We start from the raw sequence: 15,183 nt of genomic DNA on the forward strand, positions 1-15,183 counted from the left end.
AATGTTCGATGTAATGCTATTCGTACAGATAGAAATGGTCATGGTCCTTCATCATTTCGATGTGAAGGTCGATACGATGTCTGATAAATATGGTCTTTACTCTGTGTTGCTGATAATGATACTAAGTCTAATTACAATTAATGCGTCACAGTGTAAATATATGATTTAATCTGATTGTGTAACAATTTTGTAATCTACCACCGTGTATTTTCCAACATCCTTAAAGTGCTACACACAAGGTGACAACTCCTCGTTGAAAGCAAAGGAATAGTTCACGCAAAAATGAATATCGTATCATTTAATAACCTTGTTTTGAAAATATAGTCACATTTCCCAATGACAAGGACCAAGTCTGTCAAAAAAACGAAAGGAAATGCATTAAAGGTGATGCAGAGGCCTGGTGCTACTACTAGTTTCAGAAATCCAAACCGAACACTTCACGATTCCTTCTGAAGCACGTGAACCTGAAAGTATGTTTACCAAACAGCCAAGTCAGTTCACTTCTAAGGGTTGCTGGAATCCATGTTTGTGAAGATTGAGTGATCTATTTGAAAAAAAGTCAAGATTTTAAAACTTTTACAAAGCAGAAAGTAATGCTGCACCTCTGCTGCCTCAAAAGCTTGAGAGCAGCTGAAAATATATGTAAAGGCTATATGACTACGTCAAAGTGAATCGGCTGAATTTATTTAGTAATTGATGTATTCACAACAAACTTTAATAACACAATTTCATATCAATTGTCAAATTTGTAATGCATTCGAACGACTTTAATTTACAGTAATTTACAGGCCATTTGGTGACTCTATACATAAACATTAACACCAATTTCAGGTAAAGAGGAGTTTATCCTTCTTAATAATAAATCTTGTTTAAACCGAGCAACTTCATTTAGTACAATAGGCCTCAAATGACTATATGTCATTGTATTAGGTTAATGATTATATATATATATATATATATATATATATATATATATATATATATATATATATATATATAGGAAGTTCCCACAAGCTTTGCTCGATGTTCCAAGTCTTCTTCTGAGTTTGTACGATAACTATAATGAATTTGATTCATGACTTATTTGAAATCCATTCATGAATTATGGTAAATGAATATGTGTAACAGAGAGCGAGGCTTGAAAGCCGAACAAATTAAATTTCAGTCCGTACCTCACACAAAGATTATTTCAGAAGACTCGAATCTCTGTCACAGTTTTAGCATAACATAAAGTTTTTGATGTTATGCTGTGTTACATGGAAATCGATGTGTAGATTTTTGTTTAATTGAAAACATACGATATCGACAACAGTAACGACACGTTTCATTTTTGGTGAACTATTCCTTTTTTTTATTGATTTGATTTATTTATCTTTAATGATATAATTTCCTTTTATGTTGTTTAAGGGGTCGTATTTAGACAACCTGTCAAAGAAACTAAAATTAAGAATTTTTTTTTTTTTTTTTAAAAAGGACTGAGTGAGTGATTTTGACAATGTAGAAATTTCTACAAAATCCGTTGAGCCTTTTGAACACTGTGGGAGAAATAAAGTGAAGTAAAACCAAAATATCTATAATAATAAAATGAAATTAAATAAGCCAAATATCCATGATGAGCGTTCATGGAAATCAACAGAAATGGCACGGAACCGGTCATCATATTCTTCTCTGAATATTCTGTTATATGTCTTATTTATATACATCTGATATGAGTACATTATGTTGCAGAATATCTGGAGGTCTCATATACATCACTCGGATTTCCTGTCAACTCCTTCTAATAATGGAACTGAATGTGCTGGAATTGGTGGCCCGGGGCTTTAAATTATTGTTCTTTATATCCATTTTAGTAGTTTCTCAAGAGTAGATCCTATATTACAATATGCATGTACCGCACTCGATACAGCATAGCACAAATTATCAAGAAGAGAAGAGCTGAGGAAAAAAATACAGGTAAAAATCATCGGTATTTAGCAAAATACAGTAATTTTCTGTTCATCTAATATATACCCTACTTTGCAAGAGAGTGTTAAAATTACACAGAATTTGAATAACACGTATACAATGAGCTTTCACCAAAGAAACATCAAGTCACATGAAGTTATTCTGATCGATACATAATTCACCATAAAAACACAAAAATGCTTTTTTTCTTTTTGTTTTTGCTTTTTGTTTTTGACACTGTCCGTTAGATCGACCTCACGGAGGTCTTTCATTGGTTGAGCTGCCGCGGGCGGACGGGCAGCGGGTGAAGACTCTTAGCACCTACACCTCATCATGAGAACGTTTAGTAGCTTAGTAGCTTAGTTTCCCACATGTAGACAACACAAGGAATCAACTACCTATGAGAACTGTCACTAAATGCTCGTCTGAAAAAATGCCACGCTCAGCGATGAGAGGGTCCAGTTCCGTACATCTGTATTGCAGTTTTGATGTTCAGCACGCTTGTATTGCAATTTTACTGTAGCCGTCAGTCTCTTTGTTGAATGAAGAATCGTATGTGCAAATGTGAAAGCCGCATTTACCCTCGTACACCTAGCATCCTGATCATCTGAAATCTTAACGTCGGGTTTGGATATAGGAGGAGAACAGTCATGCAAAATGAATTTTAGAACAGTGCAAATGCTTTGAAATGAAGCACACCTATATGATGGTGTTAAAACATGACCAATATGAACCACCCAAAGCTAAATGATGATTTAGAAATGACATTGTGGATCAAAAAAAGTGTACAAAATAAATCAATGAAACTCACCCATATATATTGCCATTGTTTACTTATCTTCATGTCATTTGAAAAGGCAAATATTCTTTCTTCTTCTGTGAAACCAATAGTATGTTTTTAGCCAGAAGGTGTCAGTTGCTTTTTCCAGTGCAAAAAAAGCGAGAGATTATTCATTCTGTCAGACTCTGCCAAAATATAACGATAAAGGCACCATAGGCACAACACCATAGATGTTAATGATACAGTTTTGATTATTGTTTGAATTCTAAAAAATCCATGCAAATCGCAATGAACCTATTGTAGTAGCATTGCAAGGATAGATGCTTTCCAAAATGGCACTACCCTAATGTTACGGTTCCAAATCAATGTATAAAGTAGTTATGGAGATGGAGTATTCAGATTATGTCTTTCATACTTTTCTGGACCTTGACAGTGTTATTTGATTAATTATGACAGTGTTATTTTTTCGATTAATGATAAAATCATTTTGGGGTGGATTAACCCTTTAAGCAATGCTTAAGCATTTAAAGTAGCAGATGGCGAAACTTTATGCACACAAAACATTACTGTTTTTGTCAAAGGTCACTTATATACTAATATATAGTCACCGCAGTTAACCTAGTAGTTATTGTTCCTTGTGAAAATGAGCTTTAAAAGTAGTCTATATTATTTGCAACTACTATTTTTCTCTCTCTGTAAGATCAGAGCAAAGCCTCTCATCTTGGACGAATCTTAAGGTGCATTTCAACCTTTTTGAGCTTGGCAGTATAAATCACCTTCAGCTTTTATTGCATAGAAAAGTGCAATCCGAACACTGTGTTTTTTCCAATTTTTGTTTTTAATGATGTTAGATTAAAAGAAAACTGACAACAAGAATGAAAGCTGGAAAAAAATAAATACAAATAAAACGTCCAGATGTTTTCTCATTTAATGTTTCGACGAAGGCCACGCCACTTACAAATTCGGCACTTCAAACAAGTCGACACTGAAGGGTCTCACGCAGGTGCAGATTGAAAAAAGCCACTGTAATCATAACTGACTTGTCGAACAGATACGCCGGCGAGAGACATTCTCACTCATGTACGTCTTAAAACGGTTTTGTTTCCTTTGTATTAGCTCTCCCACCATACGCCAGGCTTTGTGTTTGTGTCGAATCCTCTGTATGTACCGCGTGAAGCGAGTATTCTCAATATGAGGGCTGTGATTCTCAGGAATAACTCATTTAACAAACACAGCGGAGGCAACGTGTCACTCGCTCTCTTGCGTGTAGGGGAAGCTGCGTTTCAAGTGTCTAAATCCATTTGGACGACAGATCTTTGGCAACTGTTGTGTTTATCCGTCATTACCATTAGATCTCGCTGTGTAAAAAACATCTGCTGGCAATGTATGAAGCACGAATAAATCAAAATGGCTGCAAGTCTTGCTCAAAACTGCCGTACAGAATCGTTACTCATTTTTCAATTTGTTTAGGTGGCTCGAATGAAATCAACCCTGTTAGTTTGTGCATTTCCGTGAGCGTAGAATGCCGCTACGCTCTCCGTAGCCTTCGGGAACTTGCAGTCTAAGGGTTTTCTACTATTCTAGCAGGTCACACTGGCTGCTGCGGTACAGCATATTAAACTAAACTGCTCCTACGGTCCGGCGCTTACCTGTAATGTACATCGCATTCAGAAAGACGGCGCTTTTTTGGTTGCGTCCCCACCAAAACGCCGCAGCATTTTGACGAAATCAAAAGATTAAATCGTCAGAACTCTTCGAAATGAACTTGATGTGCTATAAATGATACTCTAAGAAAACTACTTCCATTCGCGTCTGTTCGTAGTTTCATTTATTGCCATGCTCAAAAAAAGCCTCTTTTCCACATTTTCACGTTGTTCCAATGAGAAACATGTATTTTCGTTTGATCGGGGGGCTCCTTCGAGTCAGATCGTGAGCTTTGCTTTTGAACCGTTTGTAAACATCAGACTCGGGCGCGGATAGTTTCGCAGACGTGGCTCGCTCTCACAGGAAGGAGACCGATCGGCCTCCCTCTCGCAATGGCATGGTGGGATACATTGGTTTGAGGATGTGGTCACTACCTGGTTTGCTGCTACTGCCACCGTTCTGACTGGCCATTTGGTGTCGGATGTCTCTGCGGTTGATGGTGAATGCCGTGATCATCTCGGAGCCGTAGTCCCTGCTCTCCGGCACGGCGCCGGGGACGTGCCTCAGGTGGCCGTCGCCCAGGCAAGTCATGGAAACACGGGCGTCATCGCGGTGTTGCAGCTCATGTTGTCCTTTCCTGGGAGGCGACGGTCGTTGAAGGAGTGCATGTTGATCACTGCGTCCGTCTTCACCATGGCCGGTGGCTGGCGGTGGAGCTTGTGTTTCACCCGTCTCTCGCACGTGAACGACAGTTTGATCTCTTCCATCACCGCACTGCAGAAAGACCTCTTGATGGAAAAAAAGGGACATGGTTGGGGGGGAGGACAAAGAGAAAAGAGGAAGTAAGTACGTTCACGTCCATTAGCTGAGGGAGGCATTCTGGGAGAGAGCTAAAAGTCTTGTGTGAGTCTTTCAGCATATTATTTATGTTTTCTTTCTAGCCTGGCTAGAACAACAACGATCAATACATTGATTATTACAGTACTTATTCATCTTTGTTAATGTTAGTTAATAAAAAAAACTGCCTTTCATTGAGTTCATGTTAGTTCACTGTGCATTATCTAATGTTAACAAACACAACACATTAATTAAACAGAGTGTTTATTTACACTTCTATGCTAAGAAAATATGCTATTTTTACTCTTTGTAAATAGCATCTGCCCGAATTAAAGCTGTAGAATTATTAAAATAGAAAGTTTAGCAATATTATGCATTTCACAAACTTTAATAGTATAGCATACGGAAAATACACAAAGGTATTTAAGATTTATGTTCAAAAAAGTTTTCTATTGTATGTCTTGTTCACCTATTCAATTTAAATTGACCAGAACAATACTTTGTTACGTTTTACATAACTTAGTCTTCAGTGTGTAGCCGCTTCTAAATAAGTGAGACCGAAAACAATCCTTAAAATAACCTCCAACATGTGATGAAAAATAATACAATGTTCCAGTTCAGTAGGGAATATAATTCATTTTGAGGTGAGATGTGGGATAAAAAAAATTCCCATTTTTGAGTGTGCTTTTACACTCAAATACATGATCAAAGCGGTTTAAATGTCAACCTCCAGCGCTGGCATCTTATCTGTGAAATGTGTCTACATAAAAAGGAAGTGATTTGCGATTTGCTTGCTATGCTTTTTGAAGTTTGATCGGTTATTCATCTCTTTTCTCAAATAACAGATCCATTCTGTGATGTTATCAGGTGTGAATGAACACTCAGCTTTAGTCAGCGCGCCGAACGTCTTCATCTCAGGATGTCTAAAATCTGTGACTCTGCACAAGGCCTTGCTAGGCATGCTACGGGGTCTTATGGGTGGTTGCTAGGGTGTTTTTAGTAGTTGCTAGGGTATTGTGGGAGTGTTCTGGGAGGTTGTTAGGGACATGCTTTGATGTTTAATTCTGCATCAACGCTAGAACATTACTGTTGCTGGGTTGAAAGTCTAAAGTCAACTAATAACTGTGTTTTCCTTTGTTAGTCAAGCGTCGTATTTCAATATCAATTTCCAATCAATCTCACCTGTTCACGCTCTGCATTTTTTCGCAGCTTGTAGATGAACTCTCCTATAGCCACAAACACCGACAGCACCAGACCGGACGCAAGCACAATGAAGATGCCGCCCAGATTCTGGATACCCATGGGACCCGTTTCATACCGCTCGTCTTCCAGACAGCTGCTGCCGCTCCACCACTTCTCTTTGAGCATGTGAAGACGGCCATCTTCTAGGATACTGAGGATGGCAATTGTGATTTTATCCCTGTACGGCGAGCCTGAAAGAAATTCATTAATAGATGAGAATCTTCATTGTAAACTCGAATACAAAGAAGAATAAGGATTTTTTTCTTCTTCTTCTCCTTCTTCTTCTAAAGATTTAATTCAAGAAAGGCATCTAATTAACAACTAATAATAAACTTGACCAATATGAAAGGTTGAATAATATTCTCTCTCTCTCTCTCACTCACACACACACACACATATGCATATACATTTTTTTTTTTCTCCAAATGATACAAGCACTTTTACTTGCATAATAGGCTCTGAAATACATATACAACATTAGCAAAAAAAAAAAAAAGTCTAAATAGATTAATTCCGACACGGACTCCACACTTGAAAGGAGCAGCGTTTTGACAAAGAATTATATACACACACAGTGTAACCCACTCCATTTCACGCTCAGGTTTTTTTTTTTTTAATAAATACTGTGTAAATCTGCAGTCACACAAGGATTTAAGCATGTAAAATGACTTCAAAGCCCTTGAGACTGCAAACTATGCAGCCTTGAAGTTTTATAAATTCTGCTATCGGTCAAATGTCTTTGTGCTTGTATACATATTTACAGGTCAGAGTTCATTAAACTTGATTTTAATGTGTATGAATGTAAGTGAATAAAGTCTCCTGTGACCACAGCTTCACTTACATAATGTGAAAGACATGGACAGTCTGCTTATTTAGAAAAAAATTCTACCCCTTAACCCCAACCTAAACCCACCCTCTAAAAAACAAAAAACAAAACAAAAACAAAAAAAACAGACCCACAATTCAGGGCACAATTTAACACACACACACACACACACACACACACACACGTTGTGTTTCCATATTTTATGGGGACATTCCATAGGTGTAATGGTTTTTATACTGTACAGACTTTGTGTTATTGTCCTACACCAACCCTACACCTAAAACTACCCCTTACAGGAAACTATTGCCATTTTTAGATTTTCAAAAAAATTATCCTGTATGTTTTATAAGCTTGTTTCCTCATGGTGACCTAAAAAATGTCCCCACAAGGTCAGAATTTAGTGGTATTCCTATCCTTGTGGGGACATTTGGTCACCATAACATGATAAATACCAGGCACGTACACACACATACACACACAACTTTTTTTGTATTTTTTTTCCAGTGCTTGTCATCAGTCTTCAATACATGATCGCATTTGTTTTAAATATAACTGAACTAATTAGTCATTCTTCCATTTAAATATATATATTAATTGTATAAGATAAAAAGTAAAAAGTACAGTCAAAGGTGTGCGTATATTGCAACTTGTAATGCAAACTGATTATATTGTGTATCCTCCAATCAGAGTCAGAGCTATCTGTGTCACAATGGTGGGTGGTTTTACCTTTTGGGGTGCCAATGCCGTAACCTTTGCTGTCAATGATGCCGCCAACTTGCGTGAGATTGCAATTTCTGCGTGTCACATACTCAATGGTTGTTGACTCCATTAGAAGGGCGTAGTCTGACTTCAACACTCTCTGAATCCCATCTTCAATGGACTTGACAAACGACGTGCTCTGCCTGCTACTCATAAATGCCCACATCTTCTCAAACGTAGACACTCTTGATTTCTGGAAAAGAGAAGCATATTTTTGTTTAATCAAATGTAGCCAGTGTTTGCATTCTTTAGGCATCACTCTGCTTGGTGGTCAGTACAATATATGTATAAAGAATTTAAAAGTAAAACTAAAGGGGGATCGATAGCACCCAAGACTGATTGAAAAAACATGCCTATGGCAACATTTCATCAAAATTATATTACATTGCTTCTAAAGCTACTTTAAACCCAAAACAATAGTGTTAACAAAAATGTGAGATAAAAACTCATTTGCTGAAGAAACCATGCCATTATAGCTTGCTTATACGCTTATAAGTCTTTAAGCTTTTTCTCTTTTTTCATGCATCACAAGTATGGTGCTTTACCAGGTGAGCTACCAAGCAAGTCTACTTCACAGGAAAAGCCATACATATAGAGCTGGTTATGTAAGACAAATGTCTAAATGTATTATGTTATGATATATCTTAATTTGAGTAAAAAACGATATAGGTTGTTGCCGCTAGAGTCCATTTTAGGTCGAGAACTCTAAAAAATGGTAGGGAAACTTCTATGATTTTAATTTCTTATGTTAATCAGTAGGATGGTGTGGCATAGTTGTTAAAGATTCAGGCTGATATGTGAAAGGACGATGTTGCACAAGGGGAGACCTTCACGCCCTTGATTAAGACACTTAACCTCAGGTTACTCCAGAGGGACTGAACCTTTAATAAATACACTGTGTATTGCTTTGAATAAAAGTGTCCGTTAAATGCTGGCTGATAAAGCAGAAACAATTTTCCTTGTGCTTATTTTGTACGCAATAACCAACTCTTGCGAAACAGGAGCTGCATGCTAATTTATATCCATAATATATACGATCGCATAATGTTGTGGCATTTCATTAGAAACTACGAATGTGTGTTTTTCCTGAAATGGTTTTAACAAAAAAAAACAGCGAACCTGCATAATGTGCAAGTGTTATGACTTGTGTGTTTTGCCATCTTCCAGCAGAAAATCGTACAGTTGCAAGCATAACATATAGGAGACAGTGTACTAGTTCCAACATACTGTACATGCACAATATCCTCAAATACCTAAAAAAAAAAAAAAAAAAAAGCATTTCCCCCTCCAGAGCCTTGGCTCTATTACAGTGACACTTTCCAGCTTCACACTACAGCATGCTGGTGTTTGCGCTGTTCTCTTAACCTTGAGCACCTGTTATTGTTCCTCCCCCTTCAAACGCTATTTTCCCTGGTGTCTCTCAATATAATTGAAAGTGGCTGGGAATTGGCTTCAACGTTCTGCACAAGAATGAATAAGCAACTGGAGTGATACAGCTGACACTTCCTAGATTAAACAGTCACCGTGTACACTGGATTATGGCAGTTATAATTCTGCCTTCACCACAGCTGTGCTTGTTTTACTGTACGCAACGTGGCGGACTGAAAACTAGCCTATTACCTACTGATTACTGTGCAGTATATACTGCCAATTACATTTTGGAAATTAATATGTGAAACAGCATTGGTGGGCTTTTGTACGTATCATGGCGTTTAATATTGCGCATTTGGAATAAAGCACCACCTACACCGAGGCCTACCCTAAACCTAAATGGTAATGTTACATGAGCAAATGTGAGATATAAATGCACCCATGCCATTCTGTCGTGCTCGTATGAGTCATTGAGCTCTTTTACCATGACTTGCATTTAACAGAATCCTACCTGAGTGCTTCACTTCGTAAATGCAACACTTTACCAGGTGGGCAACCGAGCAAGTTTACTATAACAAAAAAGCCATACACATGGAGCCGGTAATGTAATGCAAATGACAAAATGTATGTGTTTCCAAATCAAGTAGGAGGTCTAAATCAATAATTTACCATCATTTGTGTGAAAGTAAAATAAACGCATACTGTTGCCATTTTACGGCCTCTAGTGTTCATTTAAATGTATGTATAGGTACAGCTGGGTTGGGTATTTGTGAGTAAGTGTGTAAAAAGAACAATTCGACATATTTTGAGTAATATTCAGGTCATCTTGGTATTATACACACCAAGATATATATCTTGGTAAAATCACATACTATAGATATACTATGGACAGTGTATTTATCTGTAGAAACTGTAGTATGCTAATTTTGAAATTGAGTCTCCTTATAAAGAAATATATTCTGATTTAGAAGCAGAACCAATTGTGTGTGTGCGTGCGCGTGTGTGTGTGTGTAGCTTGCTGTTTCAGGATAATGAAACTTTAACATCACGATTAGCACTCAGTTTAAATGGCATTTCATGGTTTTTTAAAGGAGGTCACGTTAGAAACCATAGCTAATCACAGATAATTGTTGGCTCAATTCCATGAAACATTTAAAATGACCCAAGAAAATGAACAAGTGCGAGTGCTCTTTGATTACTCTTGATAAAATGTTAAATTAACATTTGATGTTCCAGGTTTGCCAGCTATAATACCACATCTAAAGTTTCAGGCATAGAAGAACTGAAGGTCTTTACTCAGTGACAGCTTGATATTTTAATTGCAAACACCTGTTTTTGTCATCTTTATTTCTAACGCTGCAATCATGCACTTCAGGAGAAAGTCATATGGAATTATATTCATTAGAGAGCCATGCAATGCATAGCTTGAAGTAAAAATAGAACTGAAATGTAAGAATTTTGAATTCAACAATAAATTGAAAATGCAAAAGTATGTTTTGGAAAAGGATTATTTATGTATATGCAAATATTTCAACATTAGCAAAAAACACCAATTTTGAAAATATGTATGAATATGCAATGATTAGTTTAAAGCCACCTCGATTTTCTGTCACTCAGAAACCTGGTATATTTATATACTTTTTTTTCTCTCTCTCTGCTTGGCACTACAGCATCTAAGAGTGAAAACTCAAAGCCGTAAAAAAAAAAGTAAAACCCTGCAGGCAAAAGTTGAAACTTTGGAATAAAAAAAAAAAAAAATCATTATGAAGGAAAACTTCAAACATGGAAGAGAAGTGAGAGCACGGGAGAATTTGCTTTTACAGTGGGAATTAGGATCTAACTGGAAAAGCTTAAAAAATTCTTTTGTGGAATTGTATTGATTTTTTTTCTCTCACTCTTGCGCTACTCAGGAATAGAAAAGTTGCTCCTTTTTTGAAAAGTTAGCTGAAGCTGTCTTTCAAAAAAAAATCTACAGTTGTTTGCAACACTGGTGACAAAAAGCCTGTGTCGAGCTTCAAGAAATAAATAAGACGTCAAATCTTAGTCAAATGCCATTGTAATGTGTCAGGATCACAGACTTTTAACAACTCTTGATCATTTCAGAAGGCTGTACCTTAAAGAAGGACATGGTTGCTCCATCTTTGACTACGCCGTATTCTATTTTGGTCTGTTTGGCCAGGTCATCGGCCGAGTCCACGGGCGAATCCATCCTCTCTACAGTGAGGAAAGCGGCCAGATTCGCTGTGTAGGAGGAGATGATGATGAGGGTGAAGAACCACCAGATTCCTCCGATGATTCGAGTGGAGAGAGCTTTAGGCATCAGTTCTGAACCTGAACAAAAAAAACGAAATGCATTATCGGCTTATTGCATAAAAACAACACGAGTTTAGTAAATATGTACTAATACTTTTTTTTTTGCTTTTAACTATCCGACTCTCTAAAGTCTCATTCTCAACTCGCATTATGCAGCTCATCGGAGTCCTTCCAAACAAAAACATAGTACACCAGTGAACAGAGGTTAGAAAGGTAGTCTTTCACAAAGACGTCGTTCAGCTCAGGATTGGTTAAAATATAGCATTTTTTTTTTTTTTTTTTTTTATCATTTTACCGCAACATACAGAATCAAATGGGCTTTTGTGAGAGAGGGTCTTTGGTTTGCGTTCTTGCTGTTTTGGATGTTTCTTTATCATGTCGCAATGTGCGAGCTCTTAAAGAAATGCTGATGTCATGACAAACAACCAGCTGACAGATTTTCCAGCATAACGCTGAAGCTAAACATCTGCTTATCGCTGTATAAAAGTAGGGAAGGCAAAGTTGCTAAACTGTGGCCGTCTGTGGGTTATTCTCTGCGGGTTTGCTTCAGAGTGATATTAATTATGATGACCTGCTTTTCCCTGTCCTGCTATTTCTCTCGCGAGCTCTGAAACACATCAGCCTGGCCGAAGTTAAAGCATTTCCCAATGAGAATAATTACCTGCACTTAACATTCCCACCTTCTTCTCGTAAAAAAGAAAGTCACAGTGTGGCTCAGTGCCGGAGGCTAGTATTCAGTATTCAGCTTGCTACTTAGCCCTTTTCACTATCAGTGTGCGCAGAAGCAATAATGTTTTAAACAAAGCATGAAGAAGAATTAAAGATATGTTCAAAATTAGGGAAACTGAGCAAACTGATAAAGCTCAGCAGTCACCGAATTAACATTTTTGTAGGCAAGTCAATGGTAAACAGACATACCCCTGCGAAATGAAACCAGCCTGAGATGGTTTGCTGGTTTAAGCTTGTTTAGTTGATCAGCCAAGCACCTTAGGTGGGTTCGGAAGAATTTCTTTTCTTTCTTTTTTTTTCTGACAGAAGCAAGTTGCAAAAACAGACCATTTTTCATGTAATAATCTGCATTTCGCAGAATGAAACATCCGTTTTTGTTGAGCGGGCCATGTCTAACCTGAATAATTTTTGGACAGAGATGAAAAATGAGCTTTTGTGCTTTTATCAGTTCAGCTGAACTGCGGCGTACTAGCATGAAGGAGCTTCCTGTCTGACAGGACATGTTTGAAAAATGACAATGCAGAATAGAATTAAGACAACGACTGTCTGGTGTTTTCTGACATGTGAAAACATTTATTCTGTATTCACGCCAATTGTTTAGTGTCTGGTTTTATCAGTAGTTCCTGCTGTCTTGCTCTAGCTGCAATAATATCGGATTTACTTCTTGGATTATCCTTTCCAGACTGTGATTGCATTGCTCTTGCCTTCTGTCTCGGTACCCTACCAACTTAGTCTCAAATGTTTGCCTTAAAAATTGTTAGGGGAAACAAAACAGACGTAAAGCAGACAACTGGCAGATCAGATAGACTAGCCAAAAACACCTTAGGCTGGTTTTAAGATGCATTTACCCCCAGTTATTTAATTCCACCGAAGAAAAAAGGAAGATTACTAAGTATATTAAGGATAATTAGCACACAAAGAAAGCAATATTGCATTCATACCAACTGTTCACTAAATAGTTTATACCTACTGTCTTAGCTGCAATTTGAATTCACTTCACACACAAAGTCTTATTTTTACCACCATCTATCACTTTTTGATCGTTTTACAGTTCTTAAACTTTAAATCGCTGTTGAACCGTAAATCATTATCAATCTTTCACGCAACTGGAGTAAGAAAACAACAAAACAAATGCATCTCGCAACTTTTAAAGTCAAGAGAGCTTCTAACTCCCTTCCATCCAGTAAACGGCATGGAAGCTAGTTTCCGCAGACCGTTTCTAATTGACAGGTATCGCACACATATCAGTGGAGATTTCACGCGTAATGAAATGTGCGGCAGATTTGCGCTCCCCACGAGCAAAGATTCACCGCGGGCACAGGAAGAGTCTTTTCTATTTGTCTCCTTACATGAGGTAAAACATTTCATTACTCCCTGGCCTGCTTTATTATGCCGTTTGGTTTTGAGGGTATCATTTGCTAATGTGTGCCTGTGAGGGGTGTGAAAACAGCTTCAACCCCTGCGTGTCTTTAATAGCTTCCTCCATCTAATTCTGTGAGGTGGCGCCTCAGCACAGAGCCAAAGAAAATATTTAAAATGGTACTAGAGGAAATCATATTTGAGAGAGACTGTCATTTACTTCGGTGTTGCGTTAAGATAAATACTCCGATTAAGGCCGGAAATAGCTTCTCATTCAAAGTCGGTTCCATCAAAAGACTAAAATTGATTTTGGCTCCGTTAGTGATTGTTGAAAGTTTGCATTTTTAATGCAAATTTAATGCAAACAGCATCCTGATGCAAGTTTCTCACATCACTATTTAGTGGTGATGTGTCACTGCTGTATCTATAGAGCTGCTGCAAGATGATGCAAGAGTTGTGAAGTTGCGTTCTTCACTGAACGTAATGCGAGAGAAAAACTGAATGCCACAACACTTGGTGGCAAGTAACAATAACAAAAGGCAAGCAGTGTAGTCAGGTTTTGTGCAGAAAGTGTAGAAACACTCAGAAAAGCTAGTTAACACAATTAATCAAACTGGAATGATTTAAATTCCATTTTGCCAAATTTTCTCCGATTATTACTATTAATTAGCATGCATGTTAGTAGCATATTAGTTGTTTATTCAACCTGTTTTCTCAATAAATATGTGACTCTTAGTACATTTCTGCAACAGTGCTATTATATACCTTACTTCGAAGTGAAATGTAAAGTAAAAGTTAATGCTCCCCTACAATAAACCCAACCCTAAACCTAGCCGATATTGTTAATAAATGCAAATCTGATATAAAAACACATTCACTGATGCAACCGTGCCATTTTAACTTGCTTTTGGGTTGAATTGTTTCGTTTTGGGTTTTTTTTTTTTTTTGTAACAGAGCTTTTGACCTCCTTCGATGGAATCAAATTTCACAGCATAACATCAATATGGATAATATCCATCAAGTAATTGTGCTAAAATTAGGCCTTATTAATCAAAACTTTGGACCTGCAAATCATACTTTGTGTGAAATGTACTTGCATGTATTTCCTATGAGAGCAAGTAGTGTTTATTAATACATACACATCACATATTTAACAACTAATAAGCAATAAGCAGCTAATTAGGAGTAATCTATCAAATATCACAACTGAACAAAAGAGTGCACGGGCAGGCTCTTTCCATAGCCCAAATGAAATGGTTAAGCATCTAAGTTTATAAATATTAAACCCCTACAATTGCTAAAAATATACTGAATAACCGATACAATCTCTGTTACTGAATACTGAATTGTTACAGTTTTAACTTTTATGTTACTTTCA

General features: G+C 37.2%; 1 protein-coding gene across 1 annotated transcript in view; it reads right to left on the minus strand.

Moving 5' to 3' along the window:
• Window positions 1-949: 949 nt before the first annotated feature.
• Window positions 950-15,183, minus strand: part of LOC122360932 (glutamate receptor ionotropic, kainate 3) — a 102,044-nt gene continuing 87,810 nt past the window's right edge. The window contains exons 13-16 of the mRNA XM_043261771.1: window positions 11,518-11,735; window positions 8,001-8,226; window positions 6,389-6,639; window positions 950-5,155 (exon numbers count right to left, since the gene is read on the minus strand). Coding sequence (XP_043117706.1) covers window positions 4,727-5,155; window positions 6,389-6,639; window positions 8,001-8,226; window positions 11,518-11,735 — 1,124 coding nt within the window. The 3' untranslated portion in view covers window positions 950-4,726. The remainder of the gene's footprint in view (window positions 5,156-6,388; window positions 6,640-8,000; window positions 8,227-11,517; window positions 11,736-15,183) is intronic.

Source organism: Puntigrus tetrazona, chromosome 16 (genome assembly GCF_018831695.1).
Source record: "Puntigrus tetrazona isolate hp1 chromosome 16, ASM1883169v1, whole genome shotgun sequence".
Lineage (NCBI taxonomy): Eukaryota > Metazoa > Chordata > Actinopteri > Cypriniformes > Cyprinidae > Puntigrus > Puntigrus tetrazona.